At 40.8% G+C, this 26,460-nt stretch overlaps 1 protein-coding gene across 1 annotated transcript in view; it reads left to right on the top strand.

The window, feature by feature from the left end:
- KIAA0825 (KIAA0825 ortholog) overlaps positions 1-26,460 on the top strand; it is a 2,177,598-nt gene that overhangs the window by 384,148 nt on the left and 1,766,990 nt on the right. Inside the window, exon 4 of the mRNA XM_086960919.1 lies at positions 21,272-21,935. Coding sequence (XP_086817045.1) covers positions 21,272-21,935 — 664 coding nt within the window. The remainder of the gene's footprint in view (positions 1-21,271; positions 21,936-26,460) is intronic.

Raw genomic sequence — 26,460 nt, 5'->3', positions numbered from 1 at the left:
TTTCCCTAAGCATTTTACCTGGCTCAATAAATATAACACATGCCCACAAGGTATGGTCATGATCTCTGGTTATCAGAGCGCCATGGGTTGGTGTTATCTTTAGGCCTCTATTTGCAATATCAATTTATTGTCAGGCATCCAAAAATCTTGCCCTTGTCTCTGGAAAAGAAAAATTTAGGTAACTGGGCCACCCTTCCAGTAACTCTGATGTTTCTGCTATTATCCTATATACGGTTGTAGTGAATGCTTCTATATTAGTGGGTCGAGTTCCAGTTTGATGTCCAGTAGAAGAACCTATTACAGCCATGATCCTGAAATGTGAAACTTCAGGGATAGAACAAATCCTAGTTCCTTCAGGCTCTAAATGAATAGTCCTATTTAATGTAGCCATACGCTCTCTCCCCAATAGATTAGCTGGGGCAGCTGGAGAGAACAGTAAACAGTTATCAATGTACCTCTCTTCTATTTCCATCTCCACTGGTTTAGTAAATGGAACCCTCATTACAGCCCCAGAGAATCCTTGTGTGTCTATTGATCTATTAGAAATTGGAAGCTGTCACTCTCTAATACAAGATCGGGTTGCTCCTGTATCTATGAGGAATGCATATCCCTTGTCATTAATAGCTGCCGTCACTGTGGTTTCCTCACCTGTCCTGTGCATTCCTGAAACACTGGATACATGGAACTTCTGTGTGTGCACATTAATTGCATACATTCTCCCACATAATTTGTTTCAGAGGGATTTCCTCCTCTCACAATCACACCTCCGTGTCTACTTTGGGATGAAATCGCCATTGGGGTTGCTTGGTAATTTTGCTGTGACGGCATATGTTGCTACTGGGGTTTTGATGGTTGCTGCACATTTTGTGGTTCAGTTTGAGGTAGATATATTATTTGCGAGTTTGATTGTGGCTGCACTACTGTATTTCTAGACTGATTGTAGACTCCTGTCCTTAAATTTTGTTCATCTCATTTCTTAGCCCTGAAATCAATAATGAAATATCCATATCTATGACAATACTAGCATGTTTGATCCATCCTCTGGGGACCTGTCCTGCCTCTTCCTATTCCTCCTTGTCCTCTTCTGCTACTTCCTTGGGCCCTCACACTATACTGTTGTTTTGAGTTGGTAGTCCCTGTATCAATCACACAGACATTGCATTCATCTGAGTGGTGGCTGCTACTACAGCTCCTTCCACTGCTCCTTTCTTTGCCAACCTTTGCTGGCACTAACTTGGCTGCTGCTTTCCCTGTCATGTCAAGCTTGTTTCTCTCTTTCTCCTGCTTCTTCTTACAAAAATGGATTATATGTGTCCATATCATTGTCCAGGGTTTGGCTTGCAAAACCACTATATTGTCTAGATTATCCTCTACATCAGAGGATACTGCATTGGTTGAAGCATGAGGTACCTGATGTCTGGCCTGTCAGGATACAGTTTCCTCAACTGATTCCAAGCTACTGTCCTAACTAGGTGGAATGGAGATCTATTTTACCTTGTCTCAGTGAGGGTAACATTTCTCACTCCAGCCATATGAGAGAGCTAAGTAAACTTTTGATGTCCCCTACTGCCAAGGTGATGCATGCTGTTTGCTTTTCAAAAGCTCTAATCCATTTCCCTGCTCCCTCTGTAAGTGGAGGAAATAACTTTTTAAGATTCTCCTTGTCCAATTTGTGGCCAAGGAACATAATGAGGTGCCCCAGTACCTTTACCTATTAAGGGGGATCTGATATATGGGAATGATGGAATGTAGGAGGTTGTGTTTTCTGGCATATATTTGCCACACGGGCAAACATTTCCTCATGCAGTAGTAATCCCAGTCTGGATCTCCCGCACCATAAAAAATGAAATGCCATGTCACGTGGATCAAATAACCCTTCCTGTGGATGTGACCTCATCTGTGGGGCTAAATCTTCAGTCCATCCTGTTAAATTATACACATAACGAACACCACTGTACCAATTTATTTCTCCTTCAACAACTATCTCACTAGGGGTGGGATCTGTGCTGTGTAAATCTGATTGAATCCTCATCTACTGCATTGGTCTATCATGAAGTGTCAATTCTCTCATACTTTTACAAGATCCCATCCTGGGGGACTACCTGGCCATGTGTTCCCTGAAACCGCAACCTCTCAAGCTCAGTTGCTCTGGGTTTCCTAGTTCTAGAGAATATGTCCTTTTCTCCTTCTCTAGTGTTGGTGCGATTAGGCATCCCATCTCTCCCTTTGTATATGTAAAATCAATAAGGGGCCTTTCTTGAATGTTAATGTCATACGTAGAGCGTCTGCCTTTCTTGAATGTTAATGTCATACGTAGAGCGTCTAGCTACTGGAGATCAAAGTATTTAACCCATGGTGTCTACACGCCTATCTATTAAAACTACGATATTTGCCATCTTCCCAAAACCTCCCTGAATCTGTCCTTTAAGAGCATCACAATATTCTTCATTCCTTGCCTCCCTTGCATCCCTTCTGTATTCACTCCGTGATACCCATTCCTGAACACTCTATTGTGAAACTATTATGCTCCCCCAGGTTAGGAGTGATTTGCCCACTCCTAAGTACATATGACTGCTTTGCCGGCCCTCTGGGACCGGCCAGTCATGGGCACTTTCCCTGTTCTCCACGCAGGCTACATTACAGCCTGTGTGGAGAAAATGCCCAGGCACCCATTTCCTGCCTCAGCATCGAACCACGATGCTCAAATAACTCACAGCGCTGCTCAAATCACTCACAGCGCTGCATTGCAGTGTTGTGCTTGGTCAGGGGAACCTGGCTGTGCTTCTTGTTCCTGGAGTCCAACGGAGGAGAGCAGGAGCAGACATGCAGGACCCGGCAGCAAGTTAAGTGTTTATTTTTTTATTTTATTGTGTTTTTTGCAATGCGCCCCCGAATCCTCACCACCCTGCGCCTGCCCCGTGATCCTTGCCGGCCGCCACTCGCTCGCCATCTCCTTCTGCCAACGTGATAGATTATTTTCAGTCCTTCTAAAATTCTCGTCTCTTCCATGTCTACATAGTTAATGCAGATAACGTCATCTTCATCTCTCCATTGGGGAGAAGACATTCGCTCCCTAACTACCCTTATTGTTGCATCTCTATTCTATATGAGATGTGATGTTGCTTATGAAACATGCAACTGATTGACAGTGTCTCATTGACTTTGCTCTTCACCTCTGCTCTCCTGGGGAGAAGCTGGATCTAAATGCAGTGTAGACTGCGCTTCTAGTTGTTCTGAAAACTGAGAGACACCCACCCTTACTTGCTGTCTGAGAGTACTGATGTGTCTTGGTTTTGGAATCTTTGGGGCAAGATTAGGAAGTCCCTTTGGGGATTGTGAAGTTGTGAAGGGGCCTCAGCTTCAGGATTCTAGAATCCCACTGCGGCTTCCTGTAGCTGTGTCAGTGGATAAATAGCAGGTGCCTTAGGGGAAGTACTCATTGAGACATAGGGAGGTGGGAGAGCAGACAGGGTAGTAGGGGTATCAACAATTGAGGAGTCTTTAGACTTCTCACAAATAACTGGTCATAAAGCTAAGGTTGCTTCTCGCTACTGTAATTTAGCTCCGGCATAGTTACTTTTAAGGTGTGTAACAATGTGCTCTAATATGTTGTCATCAAATACCCCTTCCTTTTGCCAGGGATACGTGTGCTTTTGAGTAACCTTAAACCACTGCTGACAATATTTTTGTAATTTTTTATGATCACCTGGAAAGGTCTTTTCCATGAGCTCTAAGGGAGTCTCCATACTCCACCATATTTTTAACAACTTTTACTTTTTAACCTTTATCTGTCTAATCAATATTTCTTCTTTTAAAGAAAAATGTTTTACACTAGGTAGACTAGTCCTCATACACAAGAAAAACCGTCAATTTGTCTTTTCAGTCATGCATTAAACGTCACATGATAGAATAACATTTTGCAACAACATTATACAACAAGATCACTCTATGGCCATGTTTCTATTTACATGCACACATACGCATTCACCATCAACGTATTTAAAATATGAACACTTCCACTACTTCTAAATGTTAATCACCATTGTTTTGACTCCAAACTATAAAAAATGTCAGCAGCAACTGGCCACTTCCCCCTGCGCTCAAGAGAGGATAACCCTCAAACTATGCGTCACAAAGACCATGGAATGACTTCTGGATATTGGGTCCAGGACGGTAATTGGAGAGACCATTTCCAACTTTATATTGGGATAAGCACTCCACCGACTGTGCAGCGCCGTAACAGAATATTTTGCAACACATGTACACAAGCTTGCATGCGCTAACCTTATATTTACATTACATCTGCGTTTATCATTGCCAAAGACACAAGTCTTATAATTTACAAAACATGGAACAAAGTCCACATTGTCCTCAGCTTGAAGATGGCAATCGCAGGGTCCTTCCCTCCCCTGTGAATAGGCACATTTTAGGTGCTTACCTCATCAGAGATGCGCAAAGATCTGTGCAGCTCGGGTAGGTGGTATAACAGTGGCAGCAGTCGGTTCAGGATAAAAGGGACTCCTGTTCTGGCTCGCCAACTATTGCGGAGTAACTACAATAAAGAAAAAGACAGGCCTTCTCTTGGCAAGGCAAATACAGCTCTTTACTGTTGGGAGATCAGCTATCTTCACACAGGTAAACAGCCAGTCTCAATTTTCTGCTTCACAGACAGCCACTTGTATAGCAACATGATCATTGCTTATTACAAAAGGTCAAATAATAAGTTACTTAGCAGTTACATATCTGTTTACAAAAAACATCTTGTCACTTGTGTCCCTAATCTCTTAATCTATTGTAGTATGGCCGAAAGGGACATTGTCGACATCACTAAATTAGCATGAGCCCAGCTGCCATGATGCTGCTTTTGCGCATGTTACTACATGACTTTATTTTTGTGAGATTCTGTTTATGCCTTTCACATGAGAACCACCTGCTTGGTGCGTTCTCCCATGGTTCCTGGAGTTTAGTCTGAACACTGTAAGCAAGGTCGATAAACAATGCCCCTTGTTATTCTGTTCTGGTCTGTCCCCAGCACCTAGACAAAACATGCTAGCACAGCTGCTGCTGGAAACGCATGATTTGATATTATGGGGGTGCATGTTTGGTTAACACACATTTGGAGAGGGATCTTTCCAGGGTGATGAGCCATGCTGTTCCTATGGTGTATATATACCATCTAGGGACTAAGGTATGGGGTCTGCTGACAAAGCCCAGAGATCTTCTATTATATAATTAGGCTTTCCTGTTTTCAGTTTCTATTTTTGGTAAATTCTGCTGGGGTTTTATCAGTGTTCGAAAAAAAGAAGAGATTCCCTTGAACAGAACTAAATTGACTGAGCTAGACAATTAAAATCATAACAAGATTCACGTATGTAAAAGAATTCTTACAATTTATTGATAATACAAACATTAAAAGAGTAGACAATGAAGGAACCACTCAACAACAAATTAAAACAAGAGATAAACAATTAATAAATTGACATTCAATGTTGACCAGCAAGATTGAGACACTAAGACAGAAAACAGTAAGACATTGAACTCGTGCAATACTGGGTGTATATTCAAACTCTATTTCTGACACATAAGTTATGTACACCACAATATAGTATATCAATATAAATGTCCGAGTCATGAATTATACTAAGCGGTGCGTCAACGCGTTTCTGTGGTTTTCCACTATATTATCCACCTTTATCAAGACTACTCTTGGTATCTGTCATAGTATAGGGGTCAATGTAATCACCCTAAAAAATTAATACACAATAGGTTATGGTAAGTACATGAAGATTTGCGGTTGTCACAAGCATTTTTTTATCTAAATATCATGTGATGAAGAGGTAACAGTAGTATACAGAAATACATTTATACAAACCTACCTAATACAATGACAGTAAGATAGTGCATCTGTAATTTTTAAAAAAATGACCGGTCTAAATGCATTTTAGATATATACATGCATATCAAGCAATCCCTGGTTTCACTTTTATTTTTCAGGATTACTTTGTCACATTATCAGTGTTTTCAATACCTTAAAAACAGTGTTTATCAGTGGTTACACATTTTTGCGCAATTAAGAACAATAGAAAGTGTTTTTCCGGTGTTTATGGAACATTTTGCTTTTTTTATTGCTTGCTTTCTGCATGTTTATAGACAGTGTGCATACAGGGTGTATGAGGTTCAAATACATTTTTAAAAATCAAACTTATTGTATTCCAACACACAATACTTCTTTAGTGAGTCTTTGGTCATGCACACTCTTTCCTGCCCATGTAAACATTTATCTGTGAAAAGGCCTTCTCAACATTGGCACTTGAGACAGTCAATGCCAAAACAGCCAGTACACAATTTGCTAACTCTGGCCACTGACATATCTTTACATGCCAATACTGGTGCACCTGAATATTGTGATTCTCTGGGACAGTTTCTGCCAAATATGCGTTGAACTGGGCGCATATGCCCTCAGTTATTGAAGCGGTCAAAAATTAAGTAGTTCTTTACAAAGTCCGTACAAAATTCCCATTTATGGAAAATATCTAGAACTTATACAGAGTACTTCAGTGAGGCTTCATTGACTTCAAATGCCATGGTCTATTCATCATTGCCAGCCATTTCTCATGCACCGTAAAATGACATTTTCTGAATTTCTCCACAATATTTCTTTGTTTACCAAGTGGCAAGAATTCTAACATGGAACATTTTGCAGTGTCAAAGACACTATAAGTGTTGCCTTGTCAACTCACAAGGAGATGTTTCACATCTACACTAAGTATGCTGAACACTTGGTAGACAAGGGTGTTTTCAGGCTTTAGTTTTTTTATTATGCAATCATGTTTTCTTGTAAAAATCTAAGAATGCAGGAGAGTGTACTTCTTATCACATCAGTATAAATATGTGACTAAAGATCCTCACATTTCTTGACTTTTGTCATCACTAAGCAAAAATTCTGTAAACGGTATTCACATTGATAATATAGCATTCTTGGCCTCTACAACTGAGAATCACCGGCTAAATGACACAGTTGGGATTACTCTTTCATTGATGCCACGCAAAGCAAAAAATGAGAAATATTCGCGTTTTAGTTCCTGCACATAATGAAAGTGCACCAGAAAGGACAACAAAGTCAATAGCTTTGTTCACTAACTCTGAAGATTGATGCTCTCAGCATACCATCTAGCAAGTGGCAAGGATTTCTTACAGGGAAGCACGTCTGCTCAGGTATTAATTTTGACAGGTCATCACACAACATTTTCGCATACGTAGCTAAATTACTTCAAATACAAACAATATCCTCAAATCTTTGTTGAACTTGGTAAGAACTTTTAGCAACACCATTCCAAGTGACACTGCGTTCCATGTTTTCCAAACATTTGGCATCATATTTTCCGAACTATCTCAGATGCTTGGTGGCCGTATTCTTTTCACATATATCTGTCACTACACCTTGCATTGAATGTTTAAAGCCTAGGGTGTTTGGCAATTCACCTACTATCAATATTGACTCGCTAGAAAAGGAGCTGATGTATCAAAGGTTTTCACCCATTCTTTGTGGGTAAATGTGATGGTCCATATCGAGAAACATTTGTATTAAACCAGCCATTTTACCCATCAGTGAAAGACTCAAATGTCTTTCCTGATTCTCTACAGTTTATAAAATAAAATAATTAAATAAGAACTAAAACATGCGTCTAAACCCCTGCATCATTAGACCAACGACCACAAAACAGAAAAAAAACAAAAGGAAGAAATAACAATATTTTAGTGACCTCCCTAAACAACAAAACTAGAGCAGAATAATGCTAGCCCAGTCTTTCTTGCTGCTGTCTTATGTAACAAAGTTACATTGTATTGACCCCTTTAGGAAGAAATGGAAATGACTCTTTCAATCACCTTTTTTAGTTTGTGGTTGCAAAGGTGTATCTTCAGTGTTTATATGTTTACACTGGTGAGGGCTATTTTACTTTCGGTGGTGTTTTATCAGTTATTATAGGTTTAAACCTAAAACCGGACCATTTATATATAATAATACTTCTTCTTACCAAGGGGAGGGTGGTTAGACCTTATAGTCCTTTATCCACTGTCTTTATAAAAAATACATCTCCCTTTATGATATATGGCCTTTCTGCAATGGTAACGGTGTTAGGTTTGTGCATTTTCCTGCTGGTTGTGGCTCGTATACTGCGTTTTAGAGCACAATAGGTCAAATAAACATTTGAAACTATATTCGTGTTTAGTTCAATTCTTATTGTGGACATGTATGAGAGAGTGAGCGAAAAGGTGTATCTTGTTACCACGATTTGTCAGAGATCCGGGAGTGTTGTGTTCTGGGGTGTCTAATCATTTGCATCTTCATTTGACACTATAGCTAGTCTGTCCTGGGATTGTGGGTACTGAGGCGGTAGGAAGGCATAGTCCCTATACAGCAAGGTCCCGTATTCCTGCGAATAGTTCTGTGTATGTGCAGAATCCCTGCAACATGGCGCCACCAACCCTTGGTCTGGTACTTATTAGCGAGACCCTGGAGTAGTGCTTGTGTGTGTCCACAATACCCTCCTATATTTGATGGTTATAGGTTTTTCAAGCTTGGATTTTAAAAGGTTCTTCTTTGTTTATTGCCTGTATTTGCGCAACCACTCTTACTTTCTTCTAATTATGGCGATTGCCATAGTTGGTCCAAACTCGCTCCAGTCACAGCTTTTTTGACTCAATATGGAGTCCCTAATGCTGGAGCTGCTCTTATTTTTGTTGTTGAGGCAGATGCAGCGCATCGCTTTGAGGTTTCCTATTCTTGGGTTACCTTTCCCCGGCAGTGGATGGCAACGATAATTTGTTTCACGAATATTCAGCCTCCGTATGGTTTAATGGCGCCCTTCCTCACCCTATTTCTGCGGTCCATTTAGGCCCCTTATTAGTTGATGAGGCCACATGGCCCATTTTGGCTGCGTATCCACCACATCCAAATTACCTTAATGCTCCTATCGCAGAGCTACAACAATTACATACGTTGTTTTTACATATATACAGAGCTGTGATGCAGTTTATGTCACGCAACATACAGGTGGCGCAACCTGGAGTTGCTGCACAACCACCGGGACACGGTGGTCTGGTTATTAGTCCAATCATGATTAATTCAGTGATGGGTAAACTTCCTCAGAAGAAAGTTTACCTAAAGGCCTTATTCCCGAGTTGGCTGATTTACCATGTGGGTAAGGTTTTTGCAGTGGTGTATTCACTGTGTTTTGGCACACCCTCCATGACCGTCCTGCCGTCCGTCCTTATAAGAGTTCAGGATGAACATGGGGCAGAAGCTGCCCTTGAGTTGGGAATGCGATTGGTGGGGGTGTTCGATATTGTTCGAGATATGATCCTTGCTAACATAAAAGGGAAAGCAGTTAGCTTACAGGTGAGTCAGCGCTTAGAGGCTTTTGCTGACAAACAACGTGCATCACCAAAGATTCTCACTTAGGCATATAAAACCTTTTGGCGGAATAGTCTAGGAATTAAGCCTTTTACACAAACTCAACAAAAAGCCCTTCCTGAAAAAAGATGGTTGTCCAGTCTTTCTTGAAAAAAAACTGGAATAAGAATCAGCGGCAGCAACTACAGAAGCAAGGTTTGCGTGCTGGTTCACCAACGCCTGATGCTCCTGAGTGTAGATATGATTTGCGTGACCGCTCTAAAATGAAGACACCAGAGAGGTTTCAAGTTCCTGATCAGTTATCTCTTCGTTCTTTACAGAACACATCGGATTCTCATATAGGTGGTGGAGAGGGCCAGGATCGCAGACAAGGTGAGATTGCTCAGCAGAGACGTGATCCGCCACGCCAGTTTGATGTGAAAGCCAAACCAGAGGGACTGCCACTATTTAGGACCTATATCAAAAGAAGAAATTTACCGCTTTATCAGCGAAGTATGCCTCAGATGGTGAGAACCCTGCTCCTAGATTGGACATTGGAATGGACACTCCTCGACAGCGCAGCAGAAGTTACCATAGTGCAGCAGGCACTCTGTCATTGTCGCAACGGCAAGAGCAACTGACACTTTCATTACAGTGGAAACGGCAGATACACGAGTTGCGCCCCCTTATAGACTTTATGAAATAGTCCTCCAAAGTGAAAGACATATACAGCGAACAATTAATGCTGTTTTTTGGAAAAACCTTCCCTCCTTGTATGACATTTTGTTGCCGGAGGCGGATTAGCCTCCACCATTTGTTCTATTCACTTCCTGAGGGGAGAACATGATACTTAGGGGTTTTTCCCATTATGTCTCTGAAAAAGCTAAACAGGCTTATGCGTCGAAGTGGGCATGAGCCTTGGCTCCGGCGATGTATCGTAATCAGGTTGGCTGGGATAGAGATTCACCGGCACATGAGATACCTTTACGATGTATCCAACAACCTCAACCCTAATATCCAATCACACGTGAGGCTAAGTCTTCAGTTTGTGACATTTTGTCTCAATTGGAATATCAGGGTGTGATTGAGACCTGTGTATCACCCATGAATAATCCTCTTTTTCTGATATCAAAACCGGTCGGTTCGTATCATATTGTGTTGGATTACCACAATTTGAAAAGCCCTTTTCGTACCTTTGAAGTACAGAACACTCACAGCTCTGCATTAGTGAATAACATTGTTCATAAAAATACAAGGCAACACTGGATATAACCCATGGATTTTATAGTCACAATTTGGCGTCTGAGAGCTGTGACTTGACCCCATTTACCACGGTCAGTAATCAGAACAGATTTACGCGTTTGGCTATGGGCTATAAAAACAGCCCCGGGGCTTCTGCTGCACGTGTTGTGTCTCTATTACATAACATAGACCCTGATGCCTTCTCATACATTGATGATATTTATCTGATGGATGATGAATTGATCCTGCACCTTGCGCGTGTCAATTGCCTCATACTCTCTTTTGCAGACTTGGGATACAAATTAAATTTTACCAAATCACACATCGCCTGTTTAAAGGTCCTCTTTTTGGGCTATGAGCTCAATAATGAAGGTAGGCCCCTACTATCTGGAGAAGTGTGCACAATTGCAGTCTCCGTCTTCATTGAAAAAACTACAATCTGTGCTGGGATTTTTGAATTTCAGGAGGATTTACATTCCTGATTATGCCCAGTGTATCAAACCACTTTCTGCGTTGATACACCCTTCTTTTTCATCTGCCAGCAGGTTTCCAGAACATACCTCTATTCTTCAATCTTTGCAGTCTGATCTGCTTGTGACCATCTGCTTGTTAACACGTGATAATTCTACGAACTTGGTCATAAGTATTGTACCAGGAACAGTAGGTTTCACTTACTTGCCATTCAATGAAGGTGACGCAATACCGACAGCATACAAATCGCATTTGTACACCTTGGCGGAGATGCAATTTTCTACTTTTATACAAGTATTGACTGGGGTCCAGATGGTGATCTTGAAGGAATGATCTCTGGCTCAGGGGAAACGCATTTGTATGGTTTCCCCTATACCTGCTTTGGAAGCAGTGGCAAAAGCGAGTGTACCGAATTCTAAAGCTTTGCATCCCCTTTGGATACAATGGGCTAGTTCTTTGACATTGGCTGATGTCACGTTTATTTTTGATCCCTCATTACAGACACAGGAGTTTTTACAATTTGAACATGTTCATCCTCCTCTGCTGTTGTTGCTTACCTTGGATCAGTACAAATGTATCATTTATACAGATGGCTCGCACAACTGGCCATCGGGCCAAAAAATGCTTATACAGCGGCTTACGCTATTGTGGCTGGCTCAATAGTAAATCGTGAGTTTAAGTCTTCCATAGTGCACACGCAGACACTTGGAGACTGTACAGCACAATTGGCGGAGCTGTGCGCTCTGATTTTAGCTGTAGAATTCGCAGATCCTAAGGTGAACACTTTTGTCGTGTGCGATTCCTACTACTGTGTGCAGGCTTTCAATAATTTATTCTTTTGGTCTCAGAATGATTGTTGAGACTCTAAAGGTAGCGCAATAATGCATAAAATGCTTTGGGTTGGAGTGGCAGGTGTTAAAGAACGTTTGCCGCTCACATAAGTTATACATGCTCTTGGCCATCTGCGTGTGGGAACACATGCTCTTGGCAATTCTTTGTCTGATGAGGCAGCCAAATCTGCAGTAGCCAAATGTTTCGTTGCGGCAGTTACTAGGTCCATGACTATGATTGATAATGATATTCTGGATACAATAGCTGCTACGAATGATGGAACCGTTTTTTCACCTGGTTTCCCTTCTACGTATTCTTCTCATTTGTCACACGAGCCAGTCCCTTTTGCTATGATGCCGTCAGTTGGGGATCGGCTGATTCCCAACGAGAACCGCAGACCTCCTTTGATGATAGCCGCTCATGAAGGCATGGCATCTGCGCATGCCGAACTTTCTGCAACTGTTTTTATCTTACATCTAAGTTATTGGTGGTGTGGTGTATATAGGCAAACCCGTAATTACGTACTATCTTGTGACATTAGTCAGCAGATTAAACCATCTACTGTTACACGTCCACCACAAACACAGCTGGATATTTCAAATCAATTTTTTGGCTGTATCTATCTTGATCACTGTGGTCCGTTGAAATCTGATACTGCATATAAACATATTTTAGTTGCAGTTGATTTGTGCACTTGATTCCTTTGGGTTTGGCCACAACACAGTGCTGACGCTCAAAATGTCATTAGATATTTGCGTATCTTTGTCGGGACTTTTGCCTGTGGCACCTCCCATTCTGACCAAGGTCCAGCGTTTGCCTCTAAGGCGTACAAGGACGCAATGCGGTCTCTGGGGGTGCTGGTACAGTTTTCATCTCCATACAGGCCTGAGGGCAATTCTATAGTTGAGCGAATGAACCGTGACTTAAAGCAATATTTGACAGCTAGAGTCTTAGGTACTGGCAGGGACTGGCTGACTCATTTGTATGGGGTTCAACTTGCACTTAATAATCTCCCGAGCGGATCTCTAGGTGGGCGGACCCCATACGAAATGTTCTTTCACAATAACATGTTTGAGCCAGACTTTGATGGTCTAGACGTTGTGGCTGCAGCCGCAAACTTTGACGTAGATAACCATTCTAAATGTTGCAGGAACTACAAGAGACCGGTCACACACTGACTAGAGATCATTCACCCTCTTCCACTGAGACGGCGGTGCTGATTCCTGTTTCCGGCTGGCTTCCTAAAGTTGGAGATCTAGTATGAGAAAAGCTGGAGAACAAAAAATAATGTGGTCCCTCTTATCTTGCACCGGTCCCAGTTCTTGGATTTCAGGGTACTCGTACAGTAATTTTACCTCCTTTGAGCTGGTCGCAAGGAAAACAGATTTATTTCAATTGACAATGTCAAGCTACACCATATAGCCAATACTGAATAGTATAACTTCCAGTATTCCACGCCAAGATGTTTCGCTGCATCCGATGGCTCCAGCTTCTTTGACTAGTACCCGCGTTGTGGAGGGGGATTTGGAAACTTCTTTTGACTACTAGCCTCTTGTCCCATCATCTTCCTCAAATGCAGATGCTGAGTATGATTCTCCTCCTCGGGAGGTCGCAATTGACATTCCCGATGTTCCTGACAGTTCTATACATCATTCGTCTGATATGGCAGAGCCTCCATTGTTGCGCTTGGGAGCAAGCGGTTACTACATGGATAGTACAAGCTTTTTTATATGATTGATCTTCATCGTCCTTTTCTGTGTCGGCTCCACTAATGCGTATATGTCTTTTCATCACCTGGTTCAAAAACACTTACCTGGTCCCACCCTGGACATACATCTGGCTGGTATTCATACCTTCCTTTTCATGTAGATTGGATTTGTGACAATTTGTGCTAATTAATGGCCATTATTTGCCGGAACGCTCTGCTGTCAAGTTGGTTGATGGAATTCGGCTACCCATACATTGTCTCATATCCAGAAACGTGATTAAGCCCTTGTGAACATTATGGCCTTTCTTGTTGCTGATGGGATCGTTTGGGATAAAGTTACATTCGATGTCCATGGTCCGACGGAGGCCCTCAACATTCCATATGTGTTTCATGTTTCACTTTGGAGATGTATTAACACAGGACATACACTCAGACAACTGGGATGTTCAGGCAGTACATTCATTGTTTTCTGATTTGAAATATTATGCTGATTTTAATGCTGAAGATTTGTATTAGAATTCGGCCAAATATGCTCATTTATTCTGTTACCAACACTATGGCCAATATTTCTTGCATAAATCAAACACGTTACGACCTGTTTTTAATTTTACCCAGTGGGAACATTGTCCGGCTCTCTTAAAGGAGAGTTCTAAAATTCTCCGGGATAAGTTCACATACTTTTCAGATTATAATGCGTCCAATCCTGAGTCCTACATCTATAAATTAAAATTGCAATCTCAATCTAAGTTTACGATGACTCACACAAAATTGGTATATTCTAATTCTTTTAGAACTGATTTGGACGTACATGGTTACGAACACTGGAAAGATACAATTGATTTGAAATCCATTTGGGGTACTAAGGTTTGGCAGGTCCGGGGTACCGAAGCTTTTCATTGTGCGTGTCTCATTCTGACTCAAATTTATTTTTAAATGACACAATGCAACAGACTACTTGTTTTGATTTGTCTCATGCCAAAAATGTGAATATTCCGTCCATTCCTTCATTGGCTGAGTATGATATGTGGCGTAAATACACCAATCATACCCTCGATGTCCTGCAAGCACTATTTATAAATGGCAGTATAAATGTCTCTGGCGTGGACCTCTTAGGGTGATTGTTGTGGCCCACCAATTCCAATGAATACGTTTTCTTAATGCAACGACAGGTTTCACACAGACTAGACTTGATCCACGTTCCCCGCATTCTCATTCAGTCACTAAGTATTCGGTGGGGAAATGGTGTCAGCAATGGTTAGGCCACTCAACACTATTGTCAGTAAAACAACACCTGTCAATCTTGTCAAGTGACATCAATTTGGCTTATTTTCTTTTAGGTCCTAAATCACCTAGATCTAAATGATTAATCTATGTGACATAGAATGAATTATGGAAACTTTTGCAGATTGAAGCTGCGGTGCGCCTGCGGAAAAAGTTCTTGGAGTAGTGAACAATCGCATCAATACATTACCTTCCCGTATTTACACCTTGGATTGTTTCTTCTTTTATTTATATTGTTCAAAATGATGTATCTGTGTTGTACAATGGTCAAAATCAATTGTGATCTGTGATGCAATTTGCATGGACCAGGCAGACGCTCAAAATGGGAAAAGTTCCATGGGATTATTTGAATGCTTCTGTATTGTTTTTGCCGTTTAATTTGACTGATAAACAGAAGTTTGTTTATGAAAGATGCAACTTACACGTTGTTACATATAGAACAATTACATTTTTCAGTAACAGAAACTGATTCAGCTGTGTGGTTAATACATAGCATTATTTCTCTACCATTCCCGCTTTTTCAGTTCACATCTTGCATGAAACACTTCCCGGTTGGCTGCTTTGAACCCCTTAGTAGTGCTTTTGTTCATGAAATGTGGTCCTTGCTTTTCACCTACAGATGTCAGCGCACGGATAAGGAGGTTTTCCTGACAGGGGAGGAGTGTGATTCCACAGTGGGAAATTGCCTAGTATGCAAACAAGTTAAATTGCACTGCGCTTGTAACGTTTTGGCCCCTAATCTGGCCTGTTTTTTAAAAGGTACGCCCATCCTGGCAATTATTCCTGCGCTCATATTCCTTTCAAATGGAAGTTATCTTATTTGAATAACCACGACTGCTGTGGGTTATGGGCAGGCATTCCGTATATAGTACCGTTTTCGCTATGTGTTACTTGTTACAGCAATGTCCTTTTTCCGCCCTCACATGGGGTTGTAGATAGTTCCCTTTGTCCTTCCATTCCAGTTTTGAAAATATATTTCAATAAACTAAGCAGACTCAAAGCGCTATTGTTTCAACAAGAAGTGGCTCTCGCATCAGTGCGAGACACCTTCAAATTGCAGGTGGCGAGGACCGCAAGTGAGATACACTCACTGCTAACCACCAATCTCCTACTTCATTTTGGGGAATTAATACACCAAATATTTAATGCGTTTGACACTGAAGGCCTTGCTCATTTTTTAAAACTTGTGGGATCCGACCCTGTGTCCTCGTTTCAGACGATTTTTGAGTAATACCGGCCTTTATCCATTCTTTTATTTTCCCAGCTCATTCGGAGGTTTTCCACTGATCCTTGTGCTGGTCCTTCTGCTCCTGTTACACAATGGCTGTCCAACTTGTGGTACTGCACAGACCCAGCCACTTGCAACTGTCCCTTGACCGAATGCAACATATTTTTGGATGCTTGCCATTTGCGACACTTGGCGTAAGTTATGGATTTACTTTTCGCCTCGCCTACTTCACTGCGTGCAACCTGTGTTCTATTGCCGACGGTGCCCTTTCCATTGGAACTTGGATTTCAATGGGACTCCAAGGGGTCCGGCGCGGAACTAGGTTATGATCTGTTGATGGGTTCATTACTGGCCCATGAACAGGCCTGTTCTGGGGATGGCAGTTTGATGCGTGCCGCTGCTCTTGGATAGTTGACTGAGTGGAATACCTGTGAGGCTGCACAGCGCCTCTTGCAACAAAGTTTCATCGAGTATCACACAATTTGCTGGGATGGGCTATTGGAAGCATTGGGGCATGAGGAGCACATGTGTTCCTTTGATCTCCTCAACTTCATGGTATCCCTTTTTGCTAAGAACAATAGGGATGACCTTTTGGAACTAATTGCATTCTTTGGTTCACGTACTTTGATGAGGTTTCTGCACTCGCCTTAATATTATTTTAAACTAGACTTTTGGTCTCATCCCGATTTGTCCTTTTTTCAAGTGTGTTTTGACTCTGCTTATCTTTGCACTCTGTTCGGATTTTCTTTCTACTTGCTACGATCTGGCCAAGGGGAGGGTGTAGTATGGCCGATAGGGACATTGTCGACATCGCTAAATTAGTATGAGCCCAGCTGCCATGATGCTGGTTTTGCGCATGTTACTACATGACTTTATTTTTGTGAGATTCTGTTTATGCCTTTCACATGAGAACCATCTGCTTTTTGCATTCTCTGCTGGTTCCTGGAGTTTAGTCTGAACACTGTAAGTAAGGTCGATAAACAATGACCCTTGTTATTCTGTTCTGGTTAGTCGTTAGCTCCTAGACAAAACATGCTAACACAGCTGCTGCTGCTGCTGAAAACATGTGTTTTGATATTATGGGGATGCATGTTTGGTTAACACACACTTGGAAATGGACTTTCCAGGACGAAGAGCCATGCAGTTCCTATGATGTAGATACACCATCTAGGTACTAAGGTATGGGGTCTGCTGACAAAGCCCAGAGAACTTCTATTATATAATAATACTTCTTCTTACCACAGGGAGGGTGGTCTTATAGTCCATTATCCACTGTCTTTATTAAAAGAAATGGCATCTATCTTTATGATATATGGCCTTGCTGCAATGCTAACTGTGTTAGGATTGTTTATTTTGCTGATGGTTGTGGCTTGTATACTGCGTTTTCGCGCACAATAGTTAAAATAAAAATGTTAAACTATATTCGTGTTTTGTTCAATTCTTATTGTGGACATGTACTAGTCAGTGAGCGAAAAGTTGTGTCTTGTTACCACGATTCCGGAGATATCTGGGAGTGTTGCGTTCTGGGGTGTGTAATCATTTGCATCTTCGTGATTGTTTAGGAGAGTGAGTGAGGCGCTTTAGCTAGTCGGTCCTGGGATTGTGGTTACTGAGGCGGTAGGAAGCTTAGCCCCTAGACCCCGAGGTCCCGTAAGACTGCGCATAGTTCTGTGTATGTGCAGAATCCCTGCAACAGTATTTTCTACACATTCTTTATTGTAATTACAACAATGCTTAACAAACCATTTTTTGTTTCTTTTGAATGAATGTGTATTTGCTTGTGTATTTTTTCACTCTGCTCCCCAAACCTCTTATCAGAGTCTGTGTACTTTTGGCTAAACCAAGCTCCTGCTCCTATTCTTCAATCATGTTTTTAATTTACTGGGACAAGGAGAATACATGCTTGTGCTGAGACCTTAAATTCCTTCAAGCTTTCCTAAAGTTTTCCTTTAACTAAGACCTTGCAGGGCATGTGCTTCATTTTCAAGTGAACTCTTCACCTCTCTTGCATCTGCATGATCTTGTGGCCTGCACTGCTCTTTCACCATGTATCATTTTATATTGCTTCATATTGGTGTCTACTGTGGCATAATTTCTTCAGGTTTAATTTCCTCTCCAACACTGGTAAAGGATTTTTCTATGCTCATATACAAACCATCATTTTTTACTGACTACGCACAAGACTGCAAAATATAATAGTTCATGCAGAGTTACAAAGTAAATTCCACACCATTAGCTTTTAAACAATTTTCCAAACTTAACCCAGTTATTAAATGACACTTTTTAAAAGTATATAAACCACACTTATTCTACAAACTATTAGCTTTTAAACAATTTTCCAAACTCAACCCAGTTATTAAATGACACTTTTTTAAAGTATATAAACCACACTTATTCTTCAAACTAAAATTCTAAATGAGACTTCTATGGATATGATACTTAACATGCATTCACAGTATTCAGTTTTTACTGATTTTTACAGATAAATATAGACAGAACACCGGAAATTGGGTTGTTTTTGAGTGATTCTAAATGCTGTCAGTCATGACTGCCAGGCCAATAGCTGTCTGGATTGACAGGCAAGGAGATAACAAAAGTAAGGGATTTTAGTAAAAGGTCTTAAATAGCAGTAGATTTGTACAACCCTGATACTAAAATGTGCATGTTTTCTTATAAGTGCATATTTTATCATATCAATGTGTGTGTATATCATTGAAACCTGTCAGACTTGAGTGTACATTAACTGGTTAAATAAATGTATAAATATACACATTTCAGCTTAATTTTCTCACAAAACCTAAAATAAATATGGATAATCGCAGGTAAAATTAGCAAAAAAGAAACATCGATAAATATAGACAGAAATGACAAACAGAAATATTATGAAACAGGGAGCTCTAATTATAATTAATCAATAAAAACACACTTCACACTTCAACTAAACCTTCATTCATGGTACTTATCTTTCTCAGGAGCGGCATTTAAAAGATGAAGAGTGTACTATGAGGGGACTATTTATGGACTCTGGTGTTCTAGTTCTAGAATGCAGTTTTATTGTTTGTAAGTTCTTTAAAGGTGCTGCAGGAGGGGGGAAACAGCATTTACATTGCATGCACTACAACACATGCAATTGTTACAACGCAAGCCATTACAACGAAAGTCGTCTCTATGACTTGCTGTAGGGGGTGCGCTAAACTAAGGAACAGTATAATTTACTATTCAAAGACCTTCCCTACAGTTGCACATGCTGGAGTTGAAATAGTAAATTATACTATTCCTAAGTCCAGGATGCCCCCTACAGCAAGTTGTAGAAATGACTTGCAATGTAAGGGTTTGCGTTGTAACAACGCGGTCATTGTAACGTTCGCGTTTTAATTGCATGCGTTGTAGCACATGTGTTTTAACATCCCATATTCCAGGAGGGGCATTTAAAAGATTAATGTGTAATGGTAGCCTCCAATCTTGAAATTAAAACCAGCGTTGATAATCAATTCTACTGTTCATGAATATTATATAGAATCCACTGATGGAGAGAAAGCATGGTGCACTTATAATCCTGCTTGACCATAATCAATTTATAAGCTGTAGCATCTATGCATGTGTTGTAACGTGGAATACATTTTTAAATACATACATTTTCTACTTTGAAAATAATCTAAAGAAGAAAATATGCCCAGTGGAGGCTAACTTTTCCTCTGGTTGTAATAATGTTTTTAGTGATTCAATTAACCTGAATCAGCCATAATAAATAACATTTAACTGAGACCACGACACCACAGATGCATTAAAAAAAAGTAAAAAGAATCTTCGCCCTACATCTGGGCTGTCGTTTCCCTCTCCAGTCATGCACAGAAAAAGAGGACTCATGCAGGTTGCTTTTATAGATCAGATTAACAAAGGATCTAGCAATTCCCCAATAAAAAACGATGATCTTGGACTGTAAGGAAGTAAGTTGAGTGTTAATAAATTGTTATGGGTGAATATACGTGATGCACTTAACCAATGTTACCTTTTCTAGTATTAGATTCTTGTTTAGATTATTTTTTTAATTGAAAATGTATGTTTTTAAAAATGTAAAAATTAGCTTGCCGATGACGCTACATTGTGTGCCTCATAACATACAAACCCTAATGTAGCTTTTGATTCTTTGTCCAACTATGTGGCCATATCAATAAATCAATCAGTGCATTGTAAAGCATGCTACTCACCCGTGAGGGTCTCAAAGCACTAGGGGGGGGGGGGGTGCTGCTCCTTTCAGCCGAAGAGCCAGGTCTTGAGGGTCTTCCTGAAGGTGTCCAGGGAGGAGGCGCATCTGTTGTCTACCGGGAGCTCGTTCCAGGTCTTGGCAGTGAGAGAATGATCTTCCACCTTATCTCGGTCTACGGATTCATAGGGTTTCAGCCAGTGCGAGATTGGAGGATCGCAGGTTTCTGTTGGGTACGTGGAAGTTTACTCTGTCGTTGAGGTATTTGGGTCCGCTGTTGTGCAGGACGTATGACCTCATACTTGGAAACAAACCAGCTGATGCTCAGCCAGCCCAAATGTTCTGGGTGCCACATGACGTTTGGTCAATAGAATGAAGGTTAACATCAATTAATGTTCCTGGGTGTTTGCATTATTCTTTTATAAGCTGGATGGCTAGAGTGTACATCTGTGGCTACCAACATGTTATGCGCCTGTCCAAGCTGACCAAACCTGAGAGCCACTAAGAACATCTCACTCTTCTTCCAATTGTTCTGCTCGATTTTCTTCTGTAGATTGGTCAGTGCTTAGTATATCGGTCCTTGTTATGTGCTGGTGTTTTGATATAGATAAAAAAAGGTGATAAAATACAAATAAAACATAATTCAATTAACTGTAATGTTTTCGTGTGTATTTTAAATTTGGCAATTTCTCTTAACTAACGACATTGTGATATGTTATCCAGGGTAGATCAAAACACCCGTATTTTCTTTTTCACCATGTTGCTATTTAAAATGATATAAAGTTCACATTCATATTAATGTTATTGGTAACATATTTTTTGTTTCCTCATAACTGTTTTTTTTTATTTGTGCTGGATACCATGAATACATTTGATCAATTGTTATTGTAACATTTCGTTTTACTTCTGCAGTTGTCCTTGCTTAAGAAGCAACAGATGGAGGAGGAAGCAGTACTTAATTTGCTTCAGGACATTTCTAATCATTGTGGGGTCTTGTTTCCACGTACTCCAAGTGGAACTTCTTTCCATTTTACATCTCGAAGCTCTCTGCATGCTGTTGACGACGACTCTTCTATGGATATTACATCTGTCTGGGACGATGTGAGATTACACCTTCGGCGATTCTTAGTGGACAAATTGCAGAGCCAGCAAGGAGTAAGCAGTGTCCAATCACAGGCCCAGCTCAGAACTCAGTGTTTGCAGTATCTGTTCTTTCTTTATCCTGAAGCTGAAACTTTAACAAAATACCAATCGATACAAAAGAAGTTGGTTATGGATCTCCTTAATAACCGTACCTGGCCTATAATGGATGAAATTAACTTTGAAATGGTGGTACAAAGTTACCAAAGCTCATTCTCTGTATTGTACAAAACTATAAAAGAAGACCTGCTACTGTTAAGTGGGATGATAGAACCTGCTTTAGCAATTAAGTTCATAAACGAAACATTCCTGGAAACGATAACAGAGGAGGTAACATCACTTATTAAAAGACTTGGTGACCTACACTTCAAAGAAGGCGCTAGAAATGCTGTAAAAGGGATCAGAGGCAAACACAGAGGAGCAGTCCATGCAGTGGGTTAGTACTGTTTACTAAATGAATCCTTCCACTATATTGTAAAACGTCTCATTGTGCTTGTTTGACATAAACATTTTGCTCTTTCCTCCGTCATAAACATAAGTTAAGGCAAAAATTGTAAATAGCTTTGTGTACGATCTATTCTACCGATACTACCCGTACCAATGGGGACCAGACATTTTACTCTTCCACCAAGAAGTAAGTACAGGGAGTACACATACATTTAGCACAGGAGATTGAACATTACCAATACTCCTCTGTAACCAAGTGCTTTGGAGGGAAGAGTGTGTGTTATTGTGTTAGCCAATGCGTATTGATCCCCAAGACTCATCAGGTACAGGATTCTTAGTCAGTTTAAATCTTTATCATGGCAATTAGGTAAACCACTTGAAACAACAAGAGAGAGAGGGAAAGGGCACTCTTATACCCCCTGTAAATCAATATATAACAACAAAAGAGTGACTGAGGAGACAACCTACAGGCGATTGCTCTGAAAATCAGAAGAGAAAGAGGCAGAACCAGTGTTTGTAAAAAGAACCCTCACTCACCGACCTGGTCGGTGACATGCTTCATCATAGGCTTAAGTCGCTTTTGATCTAAACATGTAGGATGCAGATCCTTTGAGCTTTTAGAAACGTTCTATGTGCTCGTAGGGAATAATAAGCCCTTCCATATGGCACGATGCACAGAACCATTTTCTGAAATGGTAAAGGCTTAAGAATCATTGCCTCTTTTTGAAACTAGATATATCTCCATAATTGTGTATGTCACTTCTCTTTTAAACATTTAAGAGAAAATACTTTTCGTGTGAAGAGATAAACCACTTCCATAATGTCTGTTAAATAACCAGCAGTTTTGTACAACTATGTTGATGCTATGGCACAATTACATATATGCTTCTTTTGCAGGTTTTTACAAAGATCTATGAATCTACACAAGATCACCGGGGTATAACCATGAGTTGTACCAATTTGTATTGTTCCACAGGTTAGGGTGCGCCTTAGCGTGCGCATACCGCCGTGGAACGTGTTCAGGTCCTGACGAATGCTTTGCCAATAGCACTTACAAGCAGAAACATGTTGACCGCCTCCAAGAAACACCCTAAAATCGGATGCTGCCAGCTACTTTATAGAACTGGTTCACATCCGTCTCACGTTTTTAATGGTATTTGGTCAGCCTTGAATAAAATTGTGGATAGACTAGTACCAGACACCTTTTAAACTTCACCTTTTTCACTTCACCACCTGTGCACACACACATTTGAACATCCTGCTCCGCTGTAAACCAGGCGTGGAAGCACACCAGGGAAGCATTCGGCTTCTCTGGTGGAACCCTATGATAAAGCATGTCACTGACCAGGTCGGTGAGTGAGGGTTCTTTTTACAAACACTGGTTGGGCCTCCTTCTCTTCTGATTTTCAGAGCAATCGCCTGTAGGTTGTCTCCTCAGTCACTCTTTTGTTGTTATATATTAATTAGGTAAACCACTCAGGCCTTTTTGAGTAGATTTATTCTACCCACAGTGGTAACTACAGAGGGAATTCGACCACTTGCAATCCTTAGTGGCTTGGTGTGTCCAGGCCCACCAAGCCACTAATTACACAGCAATACCAGGTTCTCAAATTCCAGACCCAGAAACCACAAGTCTGCAAACTCCAAATCTGATTATTCTGGGCCCAGAGACAATGTGCCCATGAGGATGTGCACTCTGAGAAGCTGTAGACCACTCCACGCCCCAAATGGCAGGAAAGCCTTAGGCATTAGCATTGCCGAGGGCTGCATGCAACACCCCAGCATTTCTTTTCCGCACAGAACACATGATGGGAGAGCAGACAATACTCCCCCCTGTCACACCCCAACTCTGCACTGATCCCTATCCTTCCTTTCCTGCCCCACACATGGGGCCGTGTTGGCTCTCCTGCAGATATCTATCTTTGCCTACTCTGAAGAAGCAAAAAAAAGTGATAAGATCTATCCCTGCAACTGGAGAAAAGTCAGCAGAAATGGCCCTGATGTTCCCAGATCTAGCGGGTTAGTCCCCGTTCCAGGGACAAAACCTATTCCCTAATTTAGGTGCAGAAATGTCAGCCAGTAGCATGCCAAATTATAGTACACTTGGTATACCTCATTAATATAGTAAACAACACAAGCAGTTTTTTTTTAACTGGAACCTAGAGTTTCGGAGGGGTTTACTCTGTAAACTCTGTATGTAGTGTTACTTAACTATTAAGTTGCTTGTGATTCATCTTGGGTGTATTAAACTGTGTGCAGATTATCTTGCTATATCTGTTCATACATAATGAGGAATATAACATCTGAATTCAATTTTCTTTCAGATATACTACCATTGGCACTCCCATACCACTCTGTGTGCGTTTTCATATCACCTCTTTGAGGGACGAGCTGGTCACAAACTTCAGGAATACAATCATTACTATAAACATTAGGAGTAGACACTTCAAGAGAAAGGCGAACAGCATAGTTAATACCCAAGAGGACTGTATGCACAGTGGTATTGTGTTGGGCTGACTGAGTGCTTAGGCTGAGGAACTTTACCTAAACTAGAGAAGTACACATCAAATGCCAGAGGTGTAGTTTCTAGTCCACATACTGCTCAATTAGACACCATCTCCTCCATGTGTTCTTAGTGCTTGGGACAGTAGCTCTTATCTTCCAAAGAAGAATTGCACTGAGCAACTGTTGGCCAAGACTGGGCAACTAAAGAAGCTGATAGTGACTACTTTGCATCCCTGTCATTCTCTTTTTCCAGTACATGTAAACTATCCACCTTTTGCTAGGTTGCCCGATTTTCCTCCTCACCCCATTGAAGTTTGTATCTAGGCACTGACCCATAACCACTTATGGCCTAGACCTGCATGCAGAATGCTTTCAAACAATCTACTCCATTACAGCAAATACTCAAACACCTTTGTAAGTAGAAAGCGTTACCTGTGTATCAGATCTTTCTTTCTTATTTATAAAAAATATATATATATATATATATATATATATATATATATATATATATATATATATATATATATATATATATATATATGTATATATATATATATATATATATTGTTGCAACCACACAGAGAACAGCTACGCGTTTCAGGCTAACTCGCCCTTGTTCACACTGCAACATTACAACACATGAAATGCCTATTTTATATTTGCTCAACCATGTTGACACCCACCCAGTCATGTGATACAAGAATAAAAAGTGAAGAAATACTACTACTTGTAGTTTAAGCAGCGAGGATTTTTGCACATTTAAACATTTAAATTTAGCAGGATAAATCCTAATATGACAAGATCTGTATTAAGAATCAACGAAGAAAGATGACATATGTTTTAAAATAAATGGTGAAACTATGTCTGGATATAGCTTCATACAAATGGCAAAATTGATAGACAATAACAGTATAAATACATTATTATAACTACACTTAAAGACTATAAAAATGAAAGAGTCATATAGTCAAGCTCCTGGTTGACACACGCAGTTTGGAAAGCACTCGAGCAGCTGCGTAAGGCTCAACCAGTTCCTTGAATCACTGGTACAGGCAGCATCCGCCTGCAAGCAGAAATAAATGCAAATCACTTTTTTGCCTGACGCATTTTGTTTATTCACTTCTTCAAAGGCAATACCATGATGAACACTCCCCCATCGCTTTTAACTTCCATTTAACATCTGCCACGCCCAGATGGGCTGTCCAAATGGAACTGTGATGATTTCTGGGAAATGGAGCATTAAAACGTCCTGACATGTAGACTGAAACATGCACTTTCAACACAAGTGGCAGACTGCCAATTAACTCCCTGGTGATCAGCAGTTTACTACAGTATTCTAATGAGCAGCCAGAGTGCTAAAATTCAGAATTTATGCTGAATGTGTGGCACATCTTACCGCCATCTTGAAGGAGTCGAAGTGGAAAACTGAAAGCATTTTCTACTGGGGACAAACAGCACTATTCAGCGAGGAAGAGCCCCTCGGCCCCTTGGTATTCAGATAGACTCAGACAGCTGAGACAAGGCTGTCGAAAGCAGGAAAGGCTTTGGCGGGTCCATCTTGATCCTTTGGAGAGAGAACAACACAAACTATGCCTAAAGGAGTATAAACTATCTATCATGGAGGAAAAAAGAGCCTATTTCTCTAAAGTCACTGCCTCCCTTAACTCTCCTAGAGATCTCTTTATGGTCATCGATTCTCTAACCTCTCCTCAGGCAGTAGATTCAATAGTGGAATCTCAGGATCTGTGCGATAATATATCTGCCTTTTTTCATACTAAGATCCTGGATATCTATGCCACACTTTAATCTCTAAATTCCTGTATGGGACCCTCCAATCTTCCAGCCTCCTCTGGGTTCGGGAGATTACCCGGTGAGCAGCTTCCGAGTCTTCTGTCTTTTCCATCTTTGTCTCCTGAGACTATGGCGCAGCTTCTAGATAATACCAAGTCGGGCTCCCCCTTAGACTCCTGCCTGCTTAAGGTATTGAAAGCCTGCCGGGAAGTGGCTAT

This window comes from Lissotriton vulgaris, chromosome 3_1 (assembly GCF_964263255.1).
Source record: "Lissotriton vulgaris chromosome 3_1, aLisVul1.2, whole genome shotgun sequence".
In the NCBI taxonomy this organism is placed as follows: domain Eukaryota; kingdom Metazoa; phylum Chordata; class Amphibia; order Caudata; family Salamandridae; genus Lissotriton; species Lissotriton vulgaris.
Note: the sequence above shows the minus strand (reverse complement) of the source record. Positions and strands in the feature narration are given on the sequence as shown.